This window comes from Stegostoma tigrinum, chromosome 11, assembly GCF_030684315.1.
Source record: "Stegostoma tigrinum isolate sSteTig4 chromosome 11, sSteTig4.hap1, whole genome shotgun sequence".
Classification (NCBI taxonomy): Eukaryota; Metazoa; Chordata; class Chondrichthyes; order Orectolobiformes; family Stegostomatidae; genus Stegostoma; species Stegostoma tigrinum.
Genome location: NC_081364.1, coordinates 43,766,844 through 43,787,387, shown reverse-complemented (window position 1 = coordinate 43,787,387; position 20,544 = coordinate 43,766,844). Strand labels below are relative to the sequence as shown.

Below are 20,544 nucleotides of genomic sequence, written 5' to 3'. Positions count from 1 at the left end.
GATTCATGATTCCTCAGATACTGAAGCAGTCCACATTAACACACAACAAGATCTGGACAATAGTCAGGCTTGGGCTGACAAGTGGCAAGTGACATTACAAATGCCAGGCTATGTCCATCACCAATAAGAAACAAACTAACCACTACCTCTTGGCATTCAATGGTGTTACCATCAGTAAATCCCTCACTATCAACATCCTGGGGGTTATCATTGACCAGAAGTTCAACTGGACTCACCACATAAACACAGTGGCTAAAGAACAGGTCAGAAGCTAGGAATGCTGCAGCGAATAACTCAACTCCTGACTCCTCAAAGCCTGACTGTTATCTACAGGAGTCAGCAGAGTGATGGAATACTCCCCACTTGCCTGGATGAGTGCAGCCCCAACAACACTCAAGAAGCTTGACACCATCTAGGATAAAGCAAGCCACTTGATTGGCACTACATTCACAAGCATTCACTCCCTCCACCTCAGTAGCAGCAGTGTGTACTATCTATAAGATGCAGAAATTCACCAAAGATCCTCAGACAGCACCTTCCAAACCACGGCCACTTCCATCTAGAAAGACAAGGGCAGCAACATATGAGAACACCACTACCTCCAAGTTCCCCTCCAAGCCACTCACCATCCTGACTTGGAAATATATTGCCGCTCCTTCATTGTCGCTGGGTCAAAATCCTGGAATTCCCTCCCTAATGGCATTGTGGGTCAACCCACAGCAGGAGGAATGCAATGGTTCAAGAAGGCACCTCACCACCACCTTCCCAAGGGCAACTAGGGATGGGCATGAAATTCTGGCCAGCTAGTGATCCCTACAACCCACAAATGAATAGAAGAAAAAAGATACTGAGGTTTGTAGTCCACCAGCATTGGGAGGATGCTTGAACAATAATAATCTGAGGTTGTGTGCTAGCCTTTGGGTGTGGGGTAGCGAAAAGAATATGGTTGTTCTTACCCTTGTGGAGCAGCTTTTTGCAGCAATATTGAGGGTCCCTTTTATCATGGGACATGGCCATGATCTGTGCTGCAATTTCTATCCACGCTGGCTGGCTCTTGCAGCTTGGAATCCTTTAAACAGTCAGTAGGAAAGAGCGTCACTTTCCTGTCCACAATCTTATCCACCAGCATCTCCCTGGCTCAGAAGTGAGCACAGGCAAACAGCTTAAAGGGAACACTAAGTGCAAGGGGTCATTCCTGGCTTGCAGCATCTGAAGCGGTTTGCAGATGGGTTTTAAATAAAGTACTAGACGTGTGAGCTGGAAGATCCCAACATTGGGCTAGCAATTCCATATTTCTGGGTCACTTGATGGCCCGAGAAACACGTTAGACATTTTGTTTGCCTAATTAATGCGAGATAAGTGGAAGCGCCTAAGAGAAAATTCATCCTAGGACACGGCCATATGAACTGGACGTATGAACTTCACTCAACAGCACATTAACTGCAAACGGAAAATGTTAGCCCTAAGTCTCTGTTACTAAAGCCCAGAGTCCCAAATGCCTTATTTACCACTTTCTCAATCTGCTCAACCTCAACCATTTGTGCTCCTATGTCTCCCTGCTCCTGCACTGCCTTTTGAATTGTATCTTTCAGTTTTGCCCTTCCTCATTCTTAGCAAAATGAACATACTTTTTGGAATTATATTTCATCTGTCTATCTATTTCATCAGTTAATTTCTTATTGAAGTCTACCACTATCCTCTTCGTAGTTCACAATATTTCCAAGTTTTGTGTCATCAGTAAATTTCCAAATTGTGCCCGTATGCTCAAGCTCAGCTCATTATTATACAACCGGAAAAAACAGCTGTCCCAATGCCAGGGGATCTCCACTGTAGTCTAAAACACAACGGGTCAACTCTACTTTTTATTTTCTGCTGCTGAGCCAACATTGTATCCATGTTGTCTCTGCCTCTTTAATCCTTTGGGTTTTGACTTAATCAACATACCCATTATGTGGTACTCTACCAATGACTTTTGGAAGTCCATGGATAACAAATCAACCACTTCACCCTCAGCAATCTTCTGTTACCTCATCAAAATGCTCAATCAAGTCACTTAAACACAATGTCGCTTTGACAGTCTGTATAGGCTTCCTTACTGAATCTGTACTCATGTAAGTGACTGTTAATTTTGCCCCTGGATGACCATTTGTAAAGGTCTCTAAGAAATTACAGATCATTTACTTCATCATAGCAACTGAAGTGCGAGGAAGAAAGGATTGAATATCAAATAAAGCATTTTGACAATTGAGTCAACATTAAAATGAAATAGTAAATGCTGCTCCTTTATCACTTCTCTCATACAGTGGTGCTCCCCCAGCATCCTTCTGTAACAGAGCTATAGCTATCCCAATGTGTCAGTATATCTCTCCCAGCACATGCACAAATACTTGTGTAGGTCCCATATCCATGTAAACTTCTTCAACCATAGTTTCCAACATATTTTATTTATTCCTTTGAGAATCTCTCTCACTGTGCTCTTATTCTCCACATCCACCTTTGAGTGATAGAATTAATGAATCCAGAAGATCTACCTTAAGCTGTCAACCTTGTTAACTCCATGGACAGCTTCAGAAGCCTACACAGTGTTCTTTCTTGACCATACTTCAAACCAGCACTTTGGACTTTTCTACTTACGTGGGATCTCCAAACTGCAAGAAGCACCTCAGAACAATTGTTCCACAAAATATGTTTTAAAAGTATGTGTCATTGTTATGCTGAGATTTCAGATACTTTTCCTAACTGCTGGTTATTTTTAACTTCCTCATTCTTGCCTCCTTTTTGTTTTAATTTGTACTGAGAAGCAGCTTTACCACATTTTGGTGAAGCTTCTGAGGTTTAAAATTGTTTGGAGTCGTAAACTGCATGCAAAGCCAATTATTTAGATTGCTGTTTGTTGGAATTAGTATTCTAACAATGTGGTGGACGTTTAGTGTAAGGTAAAAGAGTTGAATATTGAAGCAACACCTTACCTTCAACACATGAAGGTTGAGCTCGGGTTGTACCAGCTACTTGTCCCGGAAAACAAGAGCATTTCACCGTTTGTGACCGTTCCTCAATTTTGTTCTTATTGCAGCACCGGTGGACAGCTACAACCTCACATGTGCCCTGTTTGACCTGATGACCTGAAAGAAAGAGAAAGCATAAACAGTATGTTAACTAATTCATATGAATAGCTACAAGGGAGAAAATTTATAACACAGTGTTGTGACTATTAACAGCATTGCGAAGCATCTTAGCAAAGTGATAAGACTAGACAAGACTGAAATGCCAACTCCATTTGTCTCAATCTGTCTTCAATTTCCCAAAATAAAACACATAATCTACTATTACTATTCAATGACCTTAGGTAGTTAAAATAGATCTGAGTAAATGCACAGAGGTTGAAACAACAAGTTAAACCCAAATAATAATTTGAAAGTTTTAGTTATGCCCTAAGACCTTTGTTAAATATCTTAAGTCAAAGGGGCTATCCATAATAAAAACCTTAACTGATAACTGCCAGATAAATTTCTTAATGTGCAGAAGATAAGAAAGGTACAAGTAATTCATTTTACGTGTATCTTCTCTTTTCTCTATTTGGCTATTATCCTATCCTTTGTTACAGGATATACGTCAATGGAAAGGAAATGAGGAGGAAGAAAGCAAGCAACTGGTTCCACAAACTCTGTCACGGGCACTAAGAGAGTGAGAGAGGCCAAGGTGATTACTCCCATTTGGATTGTGGCAACATGAAGCACCAGTAAAATGAGCCTTTCCATTCTGTGATACAATTGGCTGCAATTCCAGTGAGGCTCCGGGGCAGAATATGCTTTCCAAAAATCCAAGGAACTAATTTAATGAATGGTTATTATTAATTTATAACTGAGTATTGTGCAAAAAGAGAGCAAAACCTCTAAGGAGCACAAACAGAAGTACATCCCTATTCAAACTGAACTGTCAGTGTAGTAAAAACACTCTTTAATTCAAATGAATATTTATGAAATCCTAGCGAGAAAAGTTCTCTCTTCACAGCGACTTCCCCAAGCTGACTAATTCTCAAATGTGTCAAACTCATGCCCAAAGCCACAAATGCTTGAATAATTATTCTAAAATTAAGCTGCAGCATCTATAATGGCACAACATCTACAGTTACTGGTGTTCTTTGAAAATAAAATGTCATTTTTTATGTTGGTTGTCACAGAAGCCTCTGTTCGAAAGCTGACCTCCTGCCTCACCGACTGTATGCTTGATTCAGCACAAGAAATCACCAAGGTCGAAAGAATAGTGGGGGCTTCAAAATAAATAAAGACAACATAATTGACTGGTGGCAAGATACATTTTAAAAGCCTGAACATCTCAAAAGGGAAGCAACATATAAAGTGGTTAAGATCACAGGATCGTTTCCTCTCATTGGTAACATATCATCATTTGGAATTGCTGTAAAGACAAGGTCAAAGGCCATTAAAAAAAAGTAGCCTCTTCTTTCAAAAAAAAAGTCTGCCCCAGAGATCAAAGCTGAACCTAAATGTGACAGAGTAGAAAAGGGCTAGAGAATACTTTTAAAATATGCCCAGAAATAGCATCTAGATAGTTTTATTTTGTGTGACTAATTAACAATATAATTATTATTTTCATGATCCTCAGTTTAATTCCAAATGATGTTTCGATGCATATTCATATCAGGTTTGTAAAATATCATTAATCCTGTGGTGTAATCTAAATAGATATAACTTAAAATCAGAAATTTCTCATGTCCTTATTAAAGGTCATTAACCTGAAACTTCAGGCAAAACCTAATGGTCACAGCAGGGAGCCCTTCCACTAGCTGAAAAACCAGTAGAAACACCATTTTTGGGAGGCTATGAATTCAGTCCTCAGTTGAGATCTTGCTGCTGAGGGTCAGCTCCTGTGAGGGGAATTTTACCCAAGAAAGTTTAGGAAAGGGCAGACGTTTTGCCTCCCAGGATATGCTCACCAATCTGAGGCCTAAAATTTTCCAATATCAGTAGCGCCACCATGAGTGGTGGCCACTGTCAGTACTGAAGTATAACTATGGACAATAGGAAACAGGTGAGTGGAGTGGTTTTCCAAGAACCAGACAGACAGGATCTGATGAGGTTGGGAAGGCGCAAGTCAACATGGTCAAAAAAGAAGTTCTTACTGCTCCCTCCATTCTAGCTGGTGGTTGTTGATGTCCTGCAAGGAGAGGTCACTCTCCATCAGGTGCTCAGGCCTACCTGCAGGGGCTCCTAGTGGGAAGCCCATGTATCAAAGTCCTCAAACAGCTACTGGTTAATTACCACCAGTAAGGGGTTAAGGCCCTTAAGAAACCATTTTAGGTGCTTCAATTGGTTTCCAGTCAGAAAGGTCATCCTTGAACATTCCCACACCAGATTTAATCAGAGGGAAGCAGAAATCAGGCTGGAAAAGACTGAAGAGTTGGGAGATTGCAACAATAAATCAGAGTCAGTGAGATCTCATTGATAGATCACAAGGGGACAGATCACAGGAAGAGAGATCATATGAATAGGTCACAGGGTAAGTGATCAAAGTGAGAGGCCATGAGGTGAGAGATCACAAGGGAGCAATCACAATGATAGATCACCAAATGAGTGATCAAAAAGTTATATCACAAGAAAATGATCACAGGGATGAACAGAAATGGAGAGGTTATGGGTTTAGTTCACTGAGGGAGGCTTTTTGAGATCAATCCTTTGGGGGGACATGGGGGAAACATTATTGGAGAGAAATATTAGGGGAAAGATAGCTGAAAACTGCTGGATGGCAAAGTCGGCCAATCACCATGAGCTGATGGATAGATCCCAGTAGAAGGGACTATGGGGAAACACCAGCATCGCTCCTGATAGTGCAAAATGAGTATTTACCTGCTGGATCTGGCATCTCACACTTCCTTTCAATTGCTGGGTTTCTCAAGCCCTGGAGGAGGTTGCACACAGGCCTTCAATCAGAGTGTAAACCAATGTCTCAGTTAAGTATTGTAATCTCTGGTCACTTGTACTTAGATGTCCCCATTTTCTTGGCATATGGTACCAAATTCTCAATGTTGACTGCTTAAATAACTTCTACCAATCTTTTTCAAACCCATTGTCTTTTTTTTTTAAATACATGTCCCTTCTTGAAAATTTAAATTTTTAAAATTTGATGCCTATTTTATGAATTAAAGGATCACCAGAGTCGGTCAACAAATGGTACTCACTGTTTATTATACTTGTCTTTGCTTTTTCATCTCAAAAATAATTTGTATTTATATAGAGCACAGCATAAACAAAACAATCCAAAATGCTTTCAGGGAGCATTTTAAATCAGATTTGACACCATGACAATGTAGTGATTAGAATGAGGTCAGCCTCGAGGATATCATAGGATATGAGATAACAAAGTGTGGAGCTGGATGAACACAGCAGGCCAAGCAGCATCTTAGGAGCACAGATGTTGCTTGGCCTGCTGTGTTCATCCAGCTCCACACTTTGTTATCTCAGATTCTCCAGCATCTGCAGTTCCCATTATCTCTGATAGAATCAGAGGATATGAGTTCCCTGACTGGAGCACAGGTATAAACAGGATGCCAGGAGTTCTGTTCACTCAGAGCTGGGTCTGAGCTAATTGTGTCCGTGTCATCTACTTTGCATGTGCAAATCAAGGGTGACTCGGTGACTGGAAACTAGCCGATATCGAGTTATTTCAGTCACATGAGGAAATGATGGTCCAGATCTTTCTGGCAATGGAGATGCTGACGTATGAACATTTAAAGAAACTTTTACATTTTTCTCGGAGGGTCTCATGAGAATTTGCTCAACTGTTTAAGGGTGAATCCATTGGTCAGGTAAGTCGGAAGGCTGATGGAAAGACACAATTCTAATGTATCAAATTTGACATCATCCATTGAGGTCTGCCTTCAACTCAATGGAGTTGCACCCCCAGTCCTGCTCTGCCTCCTCATCCTATCCCTGCATCCATCTCCCTCAAGTTCTACTCAGCTGTTCCCTATCCCAGCACCCTCAGGCTCTGCTCTCCACATCACCCCACCTCAGCTCATTCCTGTATCATACCCTCTTCTGCCAGCTCTGCCCACACAACCCCTGACTGGTTCTATTCACCCTACGGTTGTGGTACGGTGTCAAGTATGGGAGGTGGGGGGGGGTGGCATTCCCTCTAAATTTCTTTGCATTTGTGCAGGACTCTGACGTTCATGCATAACAGTAACTTCCAGAACTGCAAATGAATGCTGTGATCAGTGTTCCAATGCCAAATGCTGGGTCTGGAACTTTGGAGCATGCAGCTTAAAGGAAATATTGACAGTGAACAGAGTCAAGGTGGGAGGATTGTGGCATGTTTGTAGGCAGGGTGAACATGCACTAGGGGTCTGGGGTCTTTGAGGTGAACCTGCGGTGCAAGGAATAGAGGCGGGTGTGCGGGACAGCAGCGGGGGTGATGGTGGCAAAATTGTAATGTCTCAAACTCCAGAGGCCCAAATTGGTACTGTGGTGGGATGGGTTCAAATCCCACCATGATGCTATTATAGCTCAAATTCAATTAATACATCTGCAATATAATGATGGCTGTTATTGGCTGCCTTTACTGAGGCTGAGGCTATCATTATTGTTTAAAAGCCCATCTGATTTCTTTATAGAAACATATCTCCCATCCTTCCCTAGACATGCGTGTGATACTAACATGACCCAGCAAACTCACTTCAGTTCAAGGACGGTTTGGTGTTACAGAATTATAGAATCCCTACAGTGTGGAAGCAGACCATTCAGCCAAACAAGTCATACTACCCCTCTGATGAGAATCACTCCCAGACCCATTCGCCTACACTATTCCTACAGTGTTACAACCCAGCATTTCCCATGGCTAATCCACCTAGTCTACACATCTTTGGACTGTGCGAGGAAACAAGTACACCCAGGGGAAACCCATGCAGACATTAGGACAATGTGCAAACTACACAGGGACAGTTGCCCAAAGGTGGAATTGAACCCAGGTCCCTGGCGCTGTGAGGCAATGCCAGTAACACCCAAAATGGAAAGAATGAACAAAAAAAAATCAAACAGTCCAGATCTGATTGGGGCTGCATGGTTTGGTTTTTAATTTTCTGCTGGTTTTCATTGTAAGTACAGTTTAATTAACTTGCAGGTAAAAGAACATTGGATTCATCTGAACATGCAGATAGAGGTTTCTTTGCTTTGTAGTCATTGCACATCATTCCAAGTTGTTTGAACTAGCCGTCAGCATTTGCTTCAGCCACTGTCTACTCTGGAAATTTCTACACTTGCTTTTCACCTTCTTTCACGTTCACTCTTAGTCAACGCCTCCTCCCTGGAGAAAGTGTTATGAGGCAAAGAAGAGAAAGTGGGCAGTTTCAGTTAATCTCAGAAAAAAGGCACAGATTTGCTCGATCAAAATGCTGAGTTCCTAACATTTCCTGACCTTACACATTTTTTTTTAGTTCTGTTGGAGAAGGGAGAAAAGCAGAAGGAGCCGGATGTTTCATTCTTGGCCTCTCCATGACCCAATCTCATAGTTAGCTGCTCCGAGGAAAGGGAGCTGTGAATTATTGATTAAATTCTGTTCCCTCTGGGATCAGTTACCTCTTACTGTCAGGCCTTTTGTTAATCCGTTGGTGGAATTCGTGCAGGTTCTCAGCAGCTATGGGAATCACTGGACATGACAACAATGAGGGGAAAATAAATCCTGCAGTGACCAGGAACACCCCTCAACAGGGAGCAACCTGGTAGATGCAATTGGCATTTTCTGTAGCTCAGTTTCTTTTTGTCCAATTTCCTTACTTTTAACTGTTTGTCTTCCTCTCTTTTCTGTTTTCTGTTCTGTTTTACATAAATCTGGAGATTAGAGCCAGCAAAAGTGCAAATAAAACATAACGGAGGCTGGAGGATAGGAGCTGGCACAGACTGGAATGAAAGGAATGTAAATCATATACTTTTTCTCCTTTTTAATCTTATGCTGGACTTTTATTTATTATTCTTTTAATTTTGTACACTTTATACTAAATCTTTAAGTATGTGTACGTAGGTACTCCGTACCTAAGATGGCACCTAAGCAGCAACATTGCAAACTTTTCACTGCACTCATAAGAATGCTCATGATCATAAATCCAACTCAACTCAATTGAAAAATGGACCAGACTTTCCGGTCTCTTGGAACTCAGACTGGATGTTCAACCAGAAATATGCATTGAACCCTCAGGATGTCTTGATGCACTGATGTCATGGGAGTTACCCAGGGCGTTTGAACTTTCAATAGGCAATTCCTCTGCAGCCAAGGACCCTCCTCAGAAGTGTCTAATTTTAGTCAAAGACTATGGCTAGTTCTCACTTGCTTATCTGGATAGTTCTAGTCTAATTCCTGGGATAGCTACACAACTGACTCCCACAACCAACTTCCCCATGCCTCCACAACTCCCCTCTTGATCCCTAAAGCTTTGAGCAATTCCCCCTGAACTCCTACTCCCTCCTCATATGACCTGAACTCCCCCCATCACCCAACCAGCCCCTGACTCCCAGCTAGGGACTAACTCTCAAATTCTCCTCAATCTATTGACTTTTCACCAACACTGACTCTACTCTCAACTCCTGATATTGCTCTGAATCTTTGACTAGCCCCTGTGAAATTCCATCTCTACCCTGCCAAGTCTCCAACATCGCTGACCAGCCTGACCAATGGCCAAAATCAATATAACTATCCAAGTCACCCACCTACTACCTTGCCCACCAGCCACCCATCCCCTTAACTCACCTCCCCTATCCTCTTACATGTCTGCATGTACCCCCATGCAAACACACTCATTTACTAACACACTGCAATGCAGTTCAAATGTCACAAAGCTTTTCAGTATGTTAGTGAATGAACTTACTATAATATGGCACAACATGTCATAAATAGGAGTATGCTTTGCTTTTGGCCAGCAATCCAGCACTGTTAAAAAGGACTCCAATTTCAGGTACACTCCATATTTTTGAATGGAGGTTCTGGCCGGACATGTGGACCTCTGTCAGAGCAGAAGGAAGGAGCGTGAGTGGCAATCTGAAGATGACTGCCACCCTTGCTCCTTCCTTCTGCCCTGACAGAGGTCTACATATCTGTAAATCAATCCTGAGTCACTCACTGATATCTTCTAGGAGTGGTAATCTGCCACTCCAGGAAGATTTCAGTGAGTGACGCAGGATTGATTCACAGCTTCCTAAGAACTTGTAGTAGGCAGGGAATGGTTTTTACGGTTTAACACAATGTCAATGCCCTTCTGGTTTTGCCATATTCTAAATCAAATCTATATTTACGTAAGAACATAAATTGCTGGCAAAACTCAGCAGGTCTGATAGCATCTGTGAGAAGAAAGCAGAGTTCATGTTTTAAGTTCAGTGACTGTTCATCAGAACTATGTTTATACATTACGGACATGGCATTGAAAAATCTGATTTGTCAGATTTATCATTGTAAGCTTTCATTAGAGTCACAGCACTGACTGCATTATGAATATGATTAAACACCCTGAGCTTTGTCCACTACAATTTACCGGATATCGCCATCAGTGCATTCTTCTCCCTTTACTGTTGACATGCCTGCTCATTGTCACTCTTTTTTAAAATATTCTTCATATGAAAGCAGTTGATGTGATGTTCCACCAATAAATGCAAACCTTAAAGTTATAACAAACTGACTACTTGATGAACCACAATTCACAAGAATTAATGAATCATATTTGTATCATACATTTTGTTCTATTATAATTTGTTGAGCTTCAGGTTGTAGGCTGAATTACAGGAATGAAGACTGTCCGCTGTGTTAGAAAACTGAACTTAGAACATAGAACAGTACAGGAAAGTACAAGCCCTTTGGCCCACGATGTGATGCCGAACTTTTACCGTAAACCCAAGGTTTATCTAACCTCCGCCCCTATCTTATTCTATCATCCATATGCCTGTCTAATAGCCACTTAAATGTCCCTAATGAGGCCAATTCCACTACCCTCTCCAGCAATGTAGTCCACAAATGTTGTGCTGACAATAAGCCTGGGTAGTTCAATTTTTTTTAAATTAAAAATAGACCCAGGTCTTTTTATCAAGAAGAAGATGCCAGCAATTGACCAGAGCAGTTGGGCTGATAGTGATTAGATTCTGGGGCCTGAACTTCTGTAAAGCCAGAAATGTTGTATGTCTTAATCAAAATGGTACTAGAGCTTTAATTCTGGAAGTCAAAGCCTCAAACTTGGTATCTGCAATTTTTGATACAGGGTTAGATGCACTTTGAGTATCTGTGGTTCATGGAGAAAGCTCTCATGTAAAGGAGCAGCTTCCAACAAACTAACCAATTTCCACTGCTGGGATCCCAAACCATGACTTGTGAGCATTTATCAAAAAGGCTGAACCCAGCAGAATTGTTTGGAAGCATAACAAATCTTTATGATGAACTAAGGTGTCCCTTTGAGATTGTTATGAGTTAAAAATTAATTAATGGAAATATGAAGCGATTAAGTCATTTAAATCCTTGAGCCTTTTAAATTTTAGGAAGATAACGTTTAAACTACAGTTAAAATGATCAGTGCTTCCTGGTTCACTGCTTATCATTATCACCGTAGGGGCTTATAAATTCACTTTGATTAATAGTTCCAAGTATGTTGACCCACATCTTGTCATTGTCAAGTCAGGGAACATCATGTACAGGCAAGTGGTTGGACAAATCCAAACATGAGCCTTTATTTACAGCTAGTGAGAGGGGCACATAATAAAAAACAATGAATTTTGCAGTTTACCCCCACAATGTAAACCAAGTGCTGGATCATGACCAATGACCATTGCACATTCCATGATGGTTTTCTGCACCCAGGTCTCATCTGCTAGAACTCAGCATCCATCAGGTCTGTCTCTCTTGTAGTGTTCAATGGAGCTGAGCTTTGTATACCCAAGGAGACCTTCCTCATTCTCACTGTCCTTATCCTTCTCCTTGGAAGACTGCTCCCATTTTCCCAGTTCCTTAACAACATACTCATCACCTCTTTGCCTGCGCCAAATGTGTACGGTACAGCACATCAGAATGATTTAGCATATTTTATCTAGCCTATACTGGAGGGCTTCCTGGGGCCAATCTAGGGTGTGGAGCCACATCTTCAGCAGCCCCATATCCTGCACCATGACACTAGTCAAAGCATGAGTAGCATTTAATCTGCACTCCACAATCAGGGAGTTGTGCAATAGTGTTATGAGACATGATCACAGACTTTGCTCTCATGCCCCAGTAACCAGCATCTGAACTCTCAAACATACCAGGGATATAAGAGTGCTCCAGGGTGTAGGAGTTGTGACAACTGCCAGGCTAGTGGACATGCACCTCCAGGCAGTGATAACAGTGATCACAGAACACCGCACATTAATGGAATGGAACTCCTTCCCGTTAATGAATTCTGCAGTGTTGTGACATGACCCTTTCAGAGCCACCTGTGTGCAGTTGTTGGCTCCCTGTACCTATGGGACACCAGCTATGTTCCCAAATTCTACTGCTCAGCTGTAAAACTGACCTCATCTTTGGGAAATGATATGAACTGGTATGATATTGATGTATTTGTGGGTGCATGACAGAGACCCTACACAGTCCTCCCTCACTTCCTGGAAGGAGCCATTCACATAGAAGTGCGAAGAGACTGTCACCATTACAGCCACTGGGAGAGAATGTCCTCCTGCTCCAGCATCCAGCAGAATTCCATCATGGTGTCCCTGGGCATATGGAGACTTCACTGACACTGTGCCCCAGGAAATGGAGTGGGAGGCAAAGAGGTCTGGTCCTCCTGCAGTGCCTACATTCTGAGGGACACTGTGGCAGTGACCTGTCCCTGGGCTGGATGCTTGTCAACCTCTGAAGAATGCTGCTGCTACGGGGCGGCACGGTGTTTCAGTGGTTAGTGCTGCAGCCTCACAGGGCCAGGGACACGAGTTCGATTCCAGCCTCGGGCAACTGTCTGAGTGGAGTTTGCACATTCTCCCCGTGTCTGTGTGGGTTTCCTCCGGGTGCTCCGGTTTCCTCCCACAATCCAAAGATGTGCAGGCTAGGTGGATCAGCCATGCTAAATTGCCCGTAGTGTTCAAGGCTGTGTGGGTTAAAGGGGGGATGGGTCTGGGTGGGATGATTCAAGGGGCAGTGTGGACTTATTGGGCCGAAGGGCCTGTTTCCACACTGTAGGGAATCTAATCTAATCTACTCCCGGGCTTGGTGTCAGCCCCCGGCCTTCTGCATCCACCCTCCCTTTCTTAGGAAGGCAGCCACAGAAACTAACATCCCACCAGCGGCTGGGTACATGGCTCTTGATGGCAACAATCTATGTTGGAAACATAAAGAGCAAATGCTAGGGAGCACTGTAATAGTAACTTCTAACTTTTAAATTTATTCTTTCATTTTCTACTTTTACTAAAGAGAACAGTAATTTAAGTTTGTCTCTCTGTGTGACCACTCGTACCGAAGTTTTGAACCTAGGTACCTTCATACCTGAGATGGTACCACATGTGGTGACATTGTATACTTTTTACTGTATTGCTGTCCTTCTACATTTGAGTCTATGTGACAATAAAGCTTAAATCAAAATCAAAAAACAGGCTTTTCACTCTGATAACGGGGTGGCCTACCCTGCAGATGAAGGCTTAACACAACACTCCCGACAATGAGATGTACAACTCCTATAACAGGGGCCATATCTCCATCATTCATTCCGCTTCAGTGTGTACTAGCTTGGTGAAGGTGGCAGCCCACTGAACACCACATCACATCAAAAAGCAAGTGCCTGCTGTTTTCTGGCCCACTTCCTCTCTCAGACTCACAAAGACCACGAAGCATATCATTGCAAAACTTGGAAGTTTGAATTCGTTCTCAAAAGTAATCAGTCCCTACAGGAATCATAATATGATGGAGAAGGCTTTAACTTAGAAAGTGGGTAAATACAATACATAGCACTGAAAGGAGTGAATTCAGTCCCTTGAAATTTAATGCTGGAAGTACCATGACAATTAGCAGATTAATGCAAAGCTCAGTGTTCTTATTCACCAAGTTGGGTAGGTTAGGAATCTCTCATGTTCTGTCAAAGTCTCTGCCTGGGTTCATTGATTCTCCTACATATTCTCATAGATGCAGAGAGTATATTTCCTTTCAAGGAGGTAATCTAATCATTTTTACAAAATGGGGTCACCCATTTGAGATGGAGAGGAGAAGAAATTTCTTCTGAGCTTTGGTGGAATTCTCTTCTACAGACAGTTGCATAGCCTGGGTAATTAAGGCTGAATAAGTCAGGTTTTAATCCAACAGACAGTCAAGAATTAAATGTGAGGACGTATAAGAAAATGCCATTCAGGGCAGAATCAGATCAAATTAAATCTTATTTAATGGCAAAGAAGGCTCAATGGGTGATATGGCCCCACTCCTGCTCCTTCTTATATATTTTTTAATGTAGGGTCATACTATGGATTCTATGATTGGCCTTGCATTAGAGATGGCATTATCGTTCCTGGGGATCACTCTCATTGCCGTCTATTACTTCCTGCTAAAATGGCATATCTGCAGCTGGCTGGTAAGATTGAATTGGGTGCGACTATTATTGTCCTGAAGTAAAATAAGTGCTGACATCAAGAGCTGATTGTGACGAATAGCTACTGGTGCACAATCACAGAACTGGCAGCGGTTTCAGTGCATTAGCAGAGGGGAGAAAACCGGCAAAAAAACACATCATGATGGAGCAAGACCAGGCTTTTCAATGTGGCAAGCAATTTTATAAACATGTATTTTTATTACTATTTTCCAGATTAATGATCTACAAATCATCCCCGACTAAATGTTACTCTTATTATTTAATTTACAATTTCCATACCATTCTATAAGCATACCCTCCAACAAATCAGATACATATGACTAACTATGCAAGAACATTGATAAGGTAATACATATTTTATGAGCATGACAATTTCACAGGCAATTGGAATACAGACCACTGTCACTTCAACATTTATATTCTGACCACACTCTGAGGAATGGAAAGGTATTTATGTATAATGCAAGAGCAGGCTTCTCAAGCTGCAGTCAACATCCTTTCAAGGGGTAGACTTGTGAAATTGGACTTTTCAAAGAAAAATGATGTCATCAAGTAAATCGGCTTCACTGTGATTTCATTATGCAAAACTTTGATTTTGAGAAGGACAACCTCTCTTTACATCACATGATCCATCAACTACATGATATGTATGGGCCTTGTGAGTGCCTGATAAATATTAAATGAAGTCAAGTTGAGTAGTTGCTATTCCTCAGTCCCAGAAATAGCATTGCACTGATTTCTGTTGCGTATTTACTGCAGATGGTCTCATTTAGGCAATTTTGTGGGGGATACACAAATCAATGTATCACAGTAAGAAAGAAGAAACATTAAAGCAAGAGTGAATCCAGTATTTTAACCTCCGGCGTTCATGGGCTGAACCTCTAAGCAGCAGCTCCTCTTCTAAGCAAAATTTCTTGTCGGGTATGCGCTCAAATTATGGGCCACAATCATACATGTTGTGCATGTACAAGAGTTGCATTTCCCTGAGACAGGTCAGATTTTTAGCAGGATAAAGAAACAAAATAAATGTTTAGTGAACCTTGAGGTCTAACCCATGGATTACTAAATACATTTCAATCTGTCACTTGTGTAAAACCTAAGTTTTAAACAATATACTGTGCATGATCAACTTATGTACTAAAGTGCATTTAATACACTATTGACAACTATGAACATGGCTAACTCACATAGAATGGAAATGTTATGATTTCAAACAAAACATATTTTAGTTTGAAGCTCCAGATTAAACTTCAACGGATTACAGTCAATAATATTTAGAAGGAATAAAAATAATCTGTTATAGTCCTGTCTTTGACTTACTCGGTCTCAAGATTGAATCTTCAACTCAAATGACAAAATGTTCTGCCCTTGAACCTCTATCTATATCACTCTGTAACAAATGACTGGGAGGCACACACACTTGCAGCTCTGGTTAACTTAAATTTCCTCTTCATCCCTGAGGAGAACCATCCTTCCTGATCTATTAATGTAAAAAGATTTTTTTCAAAAGGCAGGTCTAGGAATTTCGTTACAATGCCTTGTACCAGTAGTTTGCATAGGTAGTTACAATTCCGTAGAAACTAATAACTTCACAGAATCACAGAACTGATATAGCACAGAAGGAGGCTATTGGGCCTATGATGTCAACATGACTTCTGCTGCAAGCATTATAATTTGGTGCCATTCACCAGCCTTTCGCGCATACCCTTGCCTGTTGTTTCTATTCAAATGATCATCCAATATCTTCTTGAATTGCTCCATTGGTTCTGTGTCCACCGCACTTCCAGGCAGTATGTTCCAGACCTGAACCAGTTACTCCGTGGAGAAGTTTTTTTTCACAAATGATATTTCTATATTTGCAAATCACTTTAAATCTGTGTCATCACATTCTCAATCCTTTTACAAACAGGAATGGTTTCCCCCTTTCTACTCCATCCAGACCTCTTATGATTTTGACAACTTCTATCAGATCTCATGTTAGCTGCCTGCTCTCTAAAGAGAATCTATCCCCTTAACTAAAGTTTCACATTCTGAGAACCATTATTGTAAATCACTTCTGCACTTTCAGCAATGCATTCACATACTTACTACATTAGTGCACCAAGAACTGCACACAATGCACCAACTGAGGTCTAACAGCTGTCTTGCATAAATTCAGCATAGTGTCATTATTCATGTACACTATGATATTTTAAATAAGCACAGGATACTTTGTTATTAGATACTTATTACAAAGTACTGAAACACACTCACTATGGCCAGGAAGGGAAAGGAATTGGGTTTAAGATTTCTCTCATCCCTGTTTATAACATTGTACCTATTTGAGCAGCAGGTCATTTAGCATCAGGTTGCCATGTACCAACCAAGGTGATCTCCTGTTTGCTGTTGTAGAGTCCCAGTTAGGCACTACGTGGTGAGCTGCTCAGCTCCAAAAAGCCAGAAAATCTGACAGGACCTGACCAGTCTTGCCTGGAAAACATCTCTGGCACCTAACTACCCAACACAGCCCGTTTTAACAAATCAGTCTCATTTGACTCCTACGCCCCAAATTTCCGCCTGGAGATGCAGGAAGACCATCCAAAGCAAAAAAAAAGATTGGCTCAATATTCACCTACTGATAAAAGGATCAGGATTTTTTAAGTGGGACAGTGTTTGAATATGAGACAGGTGAGCATGGAATTTGGTAGTGCCAGCCTTTGCAATGGTTCACTGCCAAAGGTGGCTAGGGAACAGCCAGGCAATATTGTGGATAGCCCTGGGAAATGTCCATGCTGACATGTTTGGTGCTCAGGATGGGCTTTGGGGCATAAAAGAGAAGGAATAGACTGCACTCCACTGGACCCATATGGACACTCGGACTGCGTTGCTGGTTGGCCCTGGTGAATTGCACCTCTGGGATCATGGCTAAACAGCGATACCTTTTAAAAATATTGCACAAGTCAAGCTTACCAGCTTATGTTCCTGTGTATTTCAATGCTTGGCAGCTCCCCTTTGAATTAGTGGAGCTGTTAATGACTGAGTGCAGGATTTAGACTAGATTTCATTGTCCTGTGTGCCTGATACAAGATTACAGGGAAATGTGTATAGTCACCACTCTAGGACGCCATCATAGAATACAATGGTCAGAATAAAAAACATGAGCCGAAAGTAAAGAAACAGAAACTAAAGAAAATCTCTAGAACACCCTCACCACTGTCATGGGCCCCGAGCCAGACCCACCAATGCTGCCTGCACTACCACCAAGTCTGCACACCCCATACCCTTGATTGGATGGTGACCTGGCTCACTGCTCTTTCGCTGGCTGAGGCATTGAAAATTGCTGTGCAATGTAACCTACCAAAAGCACACCATGTGGTGTCAGAACTTAGAATTTTCCCTCATTTCCAAATCCCAAATTCCTGATTGAAAACTTGGCTGCAGGTTAGGGTGATCACATACTGTTTTTCAGTGACACTCCCCAAATGAGGTACTGTGATCCCAAGGAAACAATGCCCTAAAAACACATCTGAAACTCGTTCCTAAATATCCTGGTGGGTATTTTGTTTGAATAAGCTCTTTGTGCTTTAATTGCAGTTCACTAACACTGCATCACTATATTCAATACAATATCTTGCACGATTTCTGTCAACTCCAGCACAATACAGTCACCAAAAACATTTTGGCCTCCTACTTCAGAAATCAAAAGGGGTTCTTATCCCTCTCCCTACTCTTTGTGACATCCTGTAACTATCTCGTTATTTCACAGCATATGAACCATCTTGCCATCCAAAGCCAGCAAATTCAACACTTGCTGTTTCTTTTCCCTCCCTTCTCACCATCCAAGATCCCAAATACTCCTTCCAGATAAAACAGTGATTTGCTTGTATTTGTTTCCACTTAATGTACTACGTTTGCTGCACCTAACAATGTTATCTCCTCTGCATTGGACACTTAAATGTAGACTGGGTGACTACTTTGCCTCTATTCAATCCACGCCCCTGAGCTTTCAGTCATCTCTCATGTTAATTCTCACTCCACTGAGATCTATCTCCATTCTTTCTGTCTTTGATAGGTCCGTCTTTGACCTGGTGTAGCCTTCCACTGAAGCTCATTGCAAGCTTGAGGAACAGTGTCTTATTTTCAACTGGGGGCTTGACGGCTTCTGGACTCAACACGGAGTTGAACAATTTTAGAATGTAACTTTTCCCATCATGTAATTTCATTTCACTTGGCTATCTTGTCATTTGTTTGTTCAAGTTTTCCTCCTATTCCCTTTCTGTTTTCTTTTGGAAGGAATCAGTTCAGGATCGTACCTTAACCTTCTTTACACACAACTTTCATGACTTTACTTATCCCAGTACTACCCCCTTTGGCCTTGAATCATAAAACTTTGTGTTAGTTCATCTTGTCTGTCCTTCATCCTACCACAGATCTTCTTTCTTGTACCTCTTCTCAACGTGGCCCTTTCCTCTTGCAATTACCATCCCACTTTTTTTGCTTCTCTCTCTACAGATATTGCCAGACGTCCTGAGTATTTTCATTTCTATTTTTAGTTCTGATTTCCAACATCACAGCAGGTTGCTTTTGCATTAGCAGATCAAAATTGTGGCTGGGTTCCAATGGCACAGTCTGGACTCAATATGCCAAGGTCAGCAAAGGTCCTGCCAGAAGTGGGTGAGTGTTATTGCGGCCCATTCAAAGGAGCACATTAAAGTTCAGAATGGTGGCTGTCCAATGGGTTACAAACTGGGGAAATTTTACCTGTCCAACCACTCAATTTCTGCCAAAAATTAGGCTTAAAAATAATGTCCACATGGAACTGTACTTCCCTTTGACCACTGACTGGTATACGCCACACACGGCTGTGAAAAAGGTAAAATATTCTGGTTCAATGAACATAGTGAATTATAGCCAGGTCATGAATGCTAAATGATTCACGTAATAATTTCAATCTGTTCAGCCTGAGTTAGAGACATTGCTCCAACTTGTACGTGAGTCCCAATACAATACCATCACAGGGTGGCACAAACGCATCTTGTGCCTATCTACTTGCTTCAGTATTAATCAAATAGCACATCTATGAAAAATTTGAGAGTGAAGTAGATTTCAAGCAAGTGCAACCTAAAGGAAAATACCACTGATTTTATGTAGATATATTATCTGTAAGAATGCCACTCATACGACAACTGGCCTCCTGAAACAGTGTGAAGAAACACATTTGTAATCAGTATTAATAACATTTTATTAGAAAACACGTTTTGGTTAACTACATTAATAATATTTTAGTAATAAATTTGTAATTTACAGGTTAGTAATTTATTCGCAGCAATTTCTGGGTATTTATGTGATCTCAGGTAGACTAAATCAACACTGCAAAAATTAATCAATCAACACTAAAACTGTAGAACTTTGTCAGGAATTCATGATTTTGTGCGGGAAGCAAAACATATGATGACCACTGGAGGTAATCAGCTGCTAGTCTAACCAGAGTTGGTCTACCCAGTGAGAAACAGCTACCTCCAATTCATTAGAGGTGAAACCCTACCCAGCAAGGACTTACATCCAAACGATTACATTTTGACATTAGTACTTCACCTGACAAATTGGTTAGCAGGTTATTAGAAGGCATATCTTCCAGCTAAGCTTTAGCATAGCGTACTGTGGGGAATTCTCTTCCAGTCTCACATTCATCCAAAAGTTATTTGACTTGTAGAATGATTCAAATGTTAGTGGAGAAAATTTTCACTCGGAGCACCAAAGGGAAGTAGTAATGCCCATAAAACAGATTTGATGGCCTTTGCTACTATTAACACTGATGTTATGGTGAGCTCCATCAGTCAGCATCCCAATGTCTAAATTGAATCAATTCTTTATTCTAACCAGATTTAAGGACTTATTTAGTAACAGTGGTAGAGGCTGAACACTCGTGATTCTTATCAAAGAGAGGCACTTGCATTAACAAGACACACTTCATTGCATGA

The 20,544-nt window shown here is 41.4% G+C and overlaps 1 protein-coding gene across 3 annotated transcripts in view; it reads right to left on the bottom strand.

The window, feature by feature from the left end:
• tafa4b (TAFA chemokine like family member 4b) overlaps positions 1 to 20,544 on the bottom strand; it is a 313,786-nt gene that overhangs the window by 192,129 nt on the left and 101,113 nt on the right. For all 3 annotated transcript variants that reach the window (XM_048548249.2, XM_048548250.2, XM_048548251.2), the window contains one exon: positions 2,970 to 3,122. In XM_048548249.2, the coding sequence (XP_048404206.1) occupies positions 2,970 to 3,122 (153 nt within the window). The remainder of the gene's footprint in view (positions 1 to 2,969; positions 3,123 to 20,544) is intronic.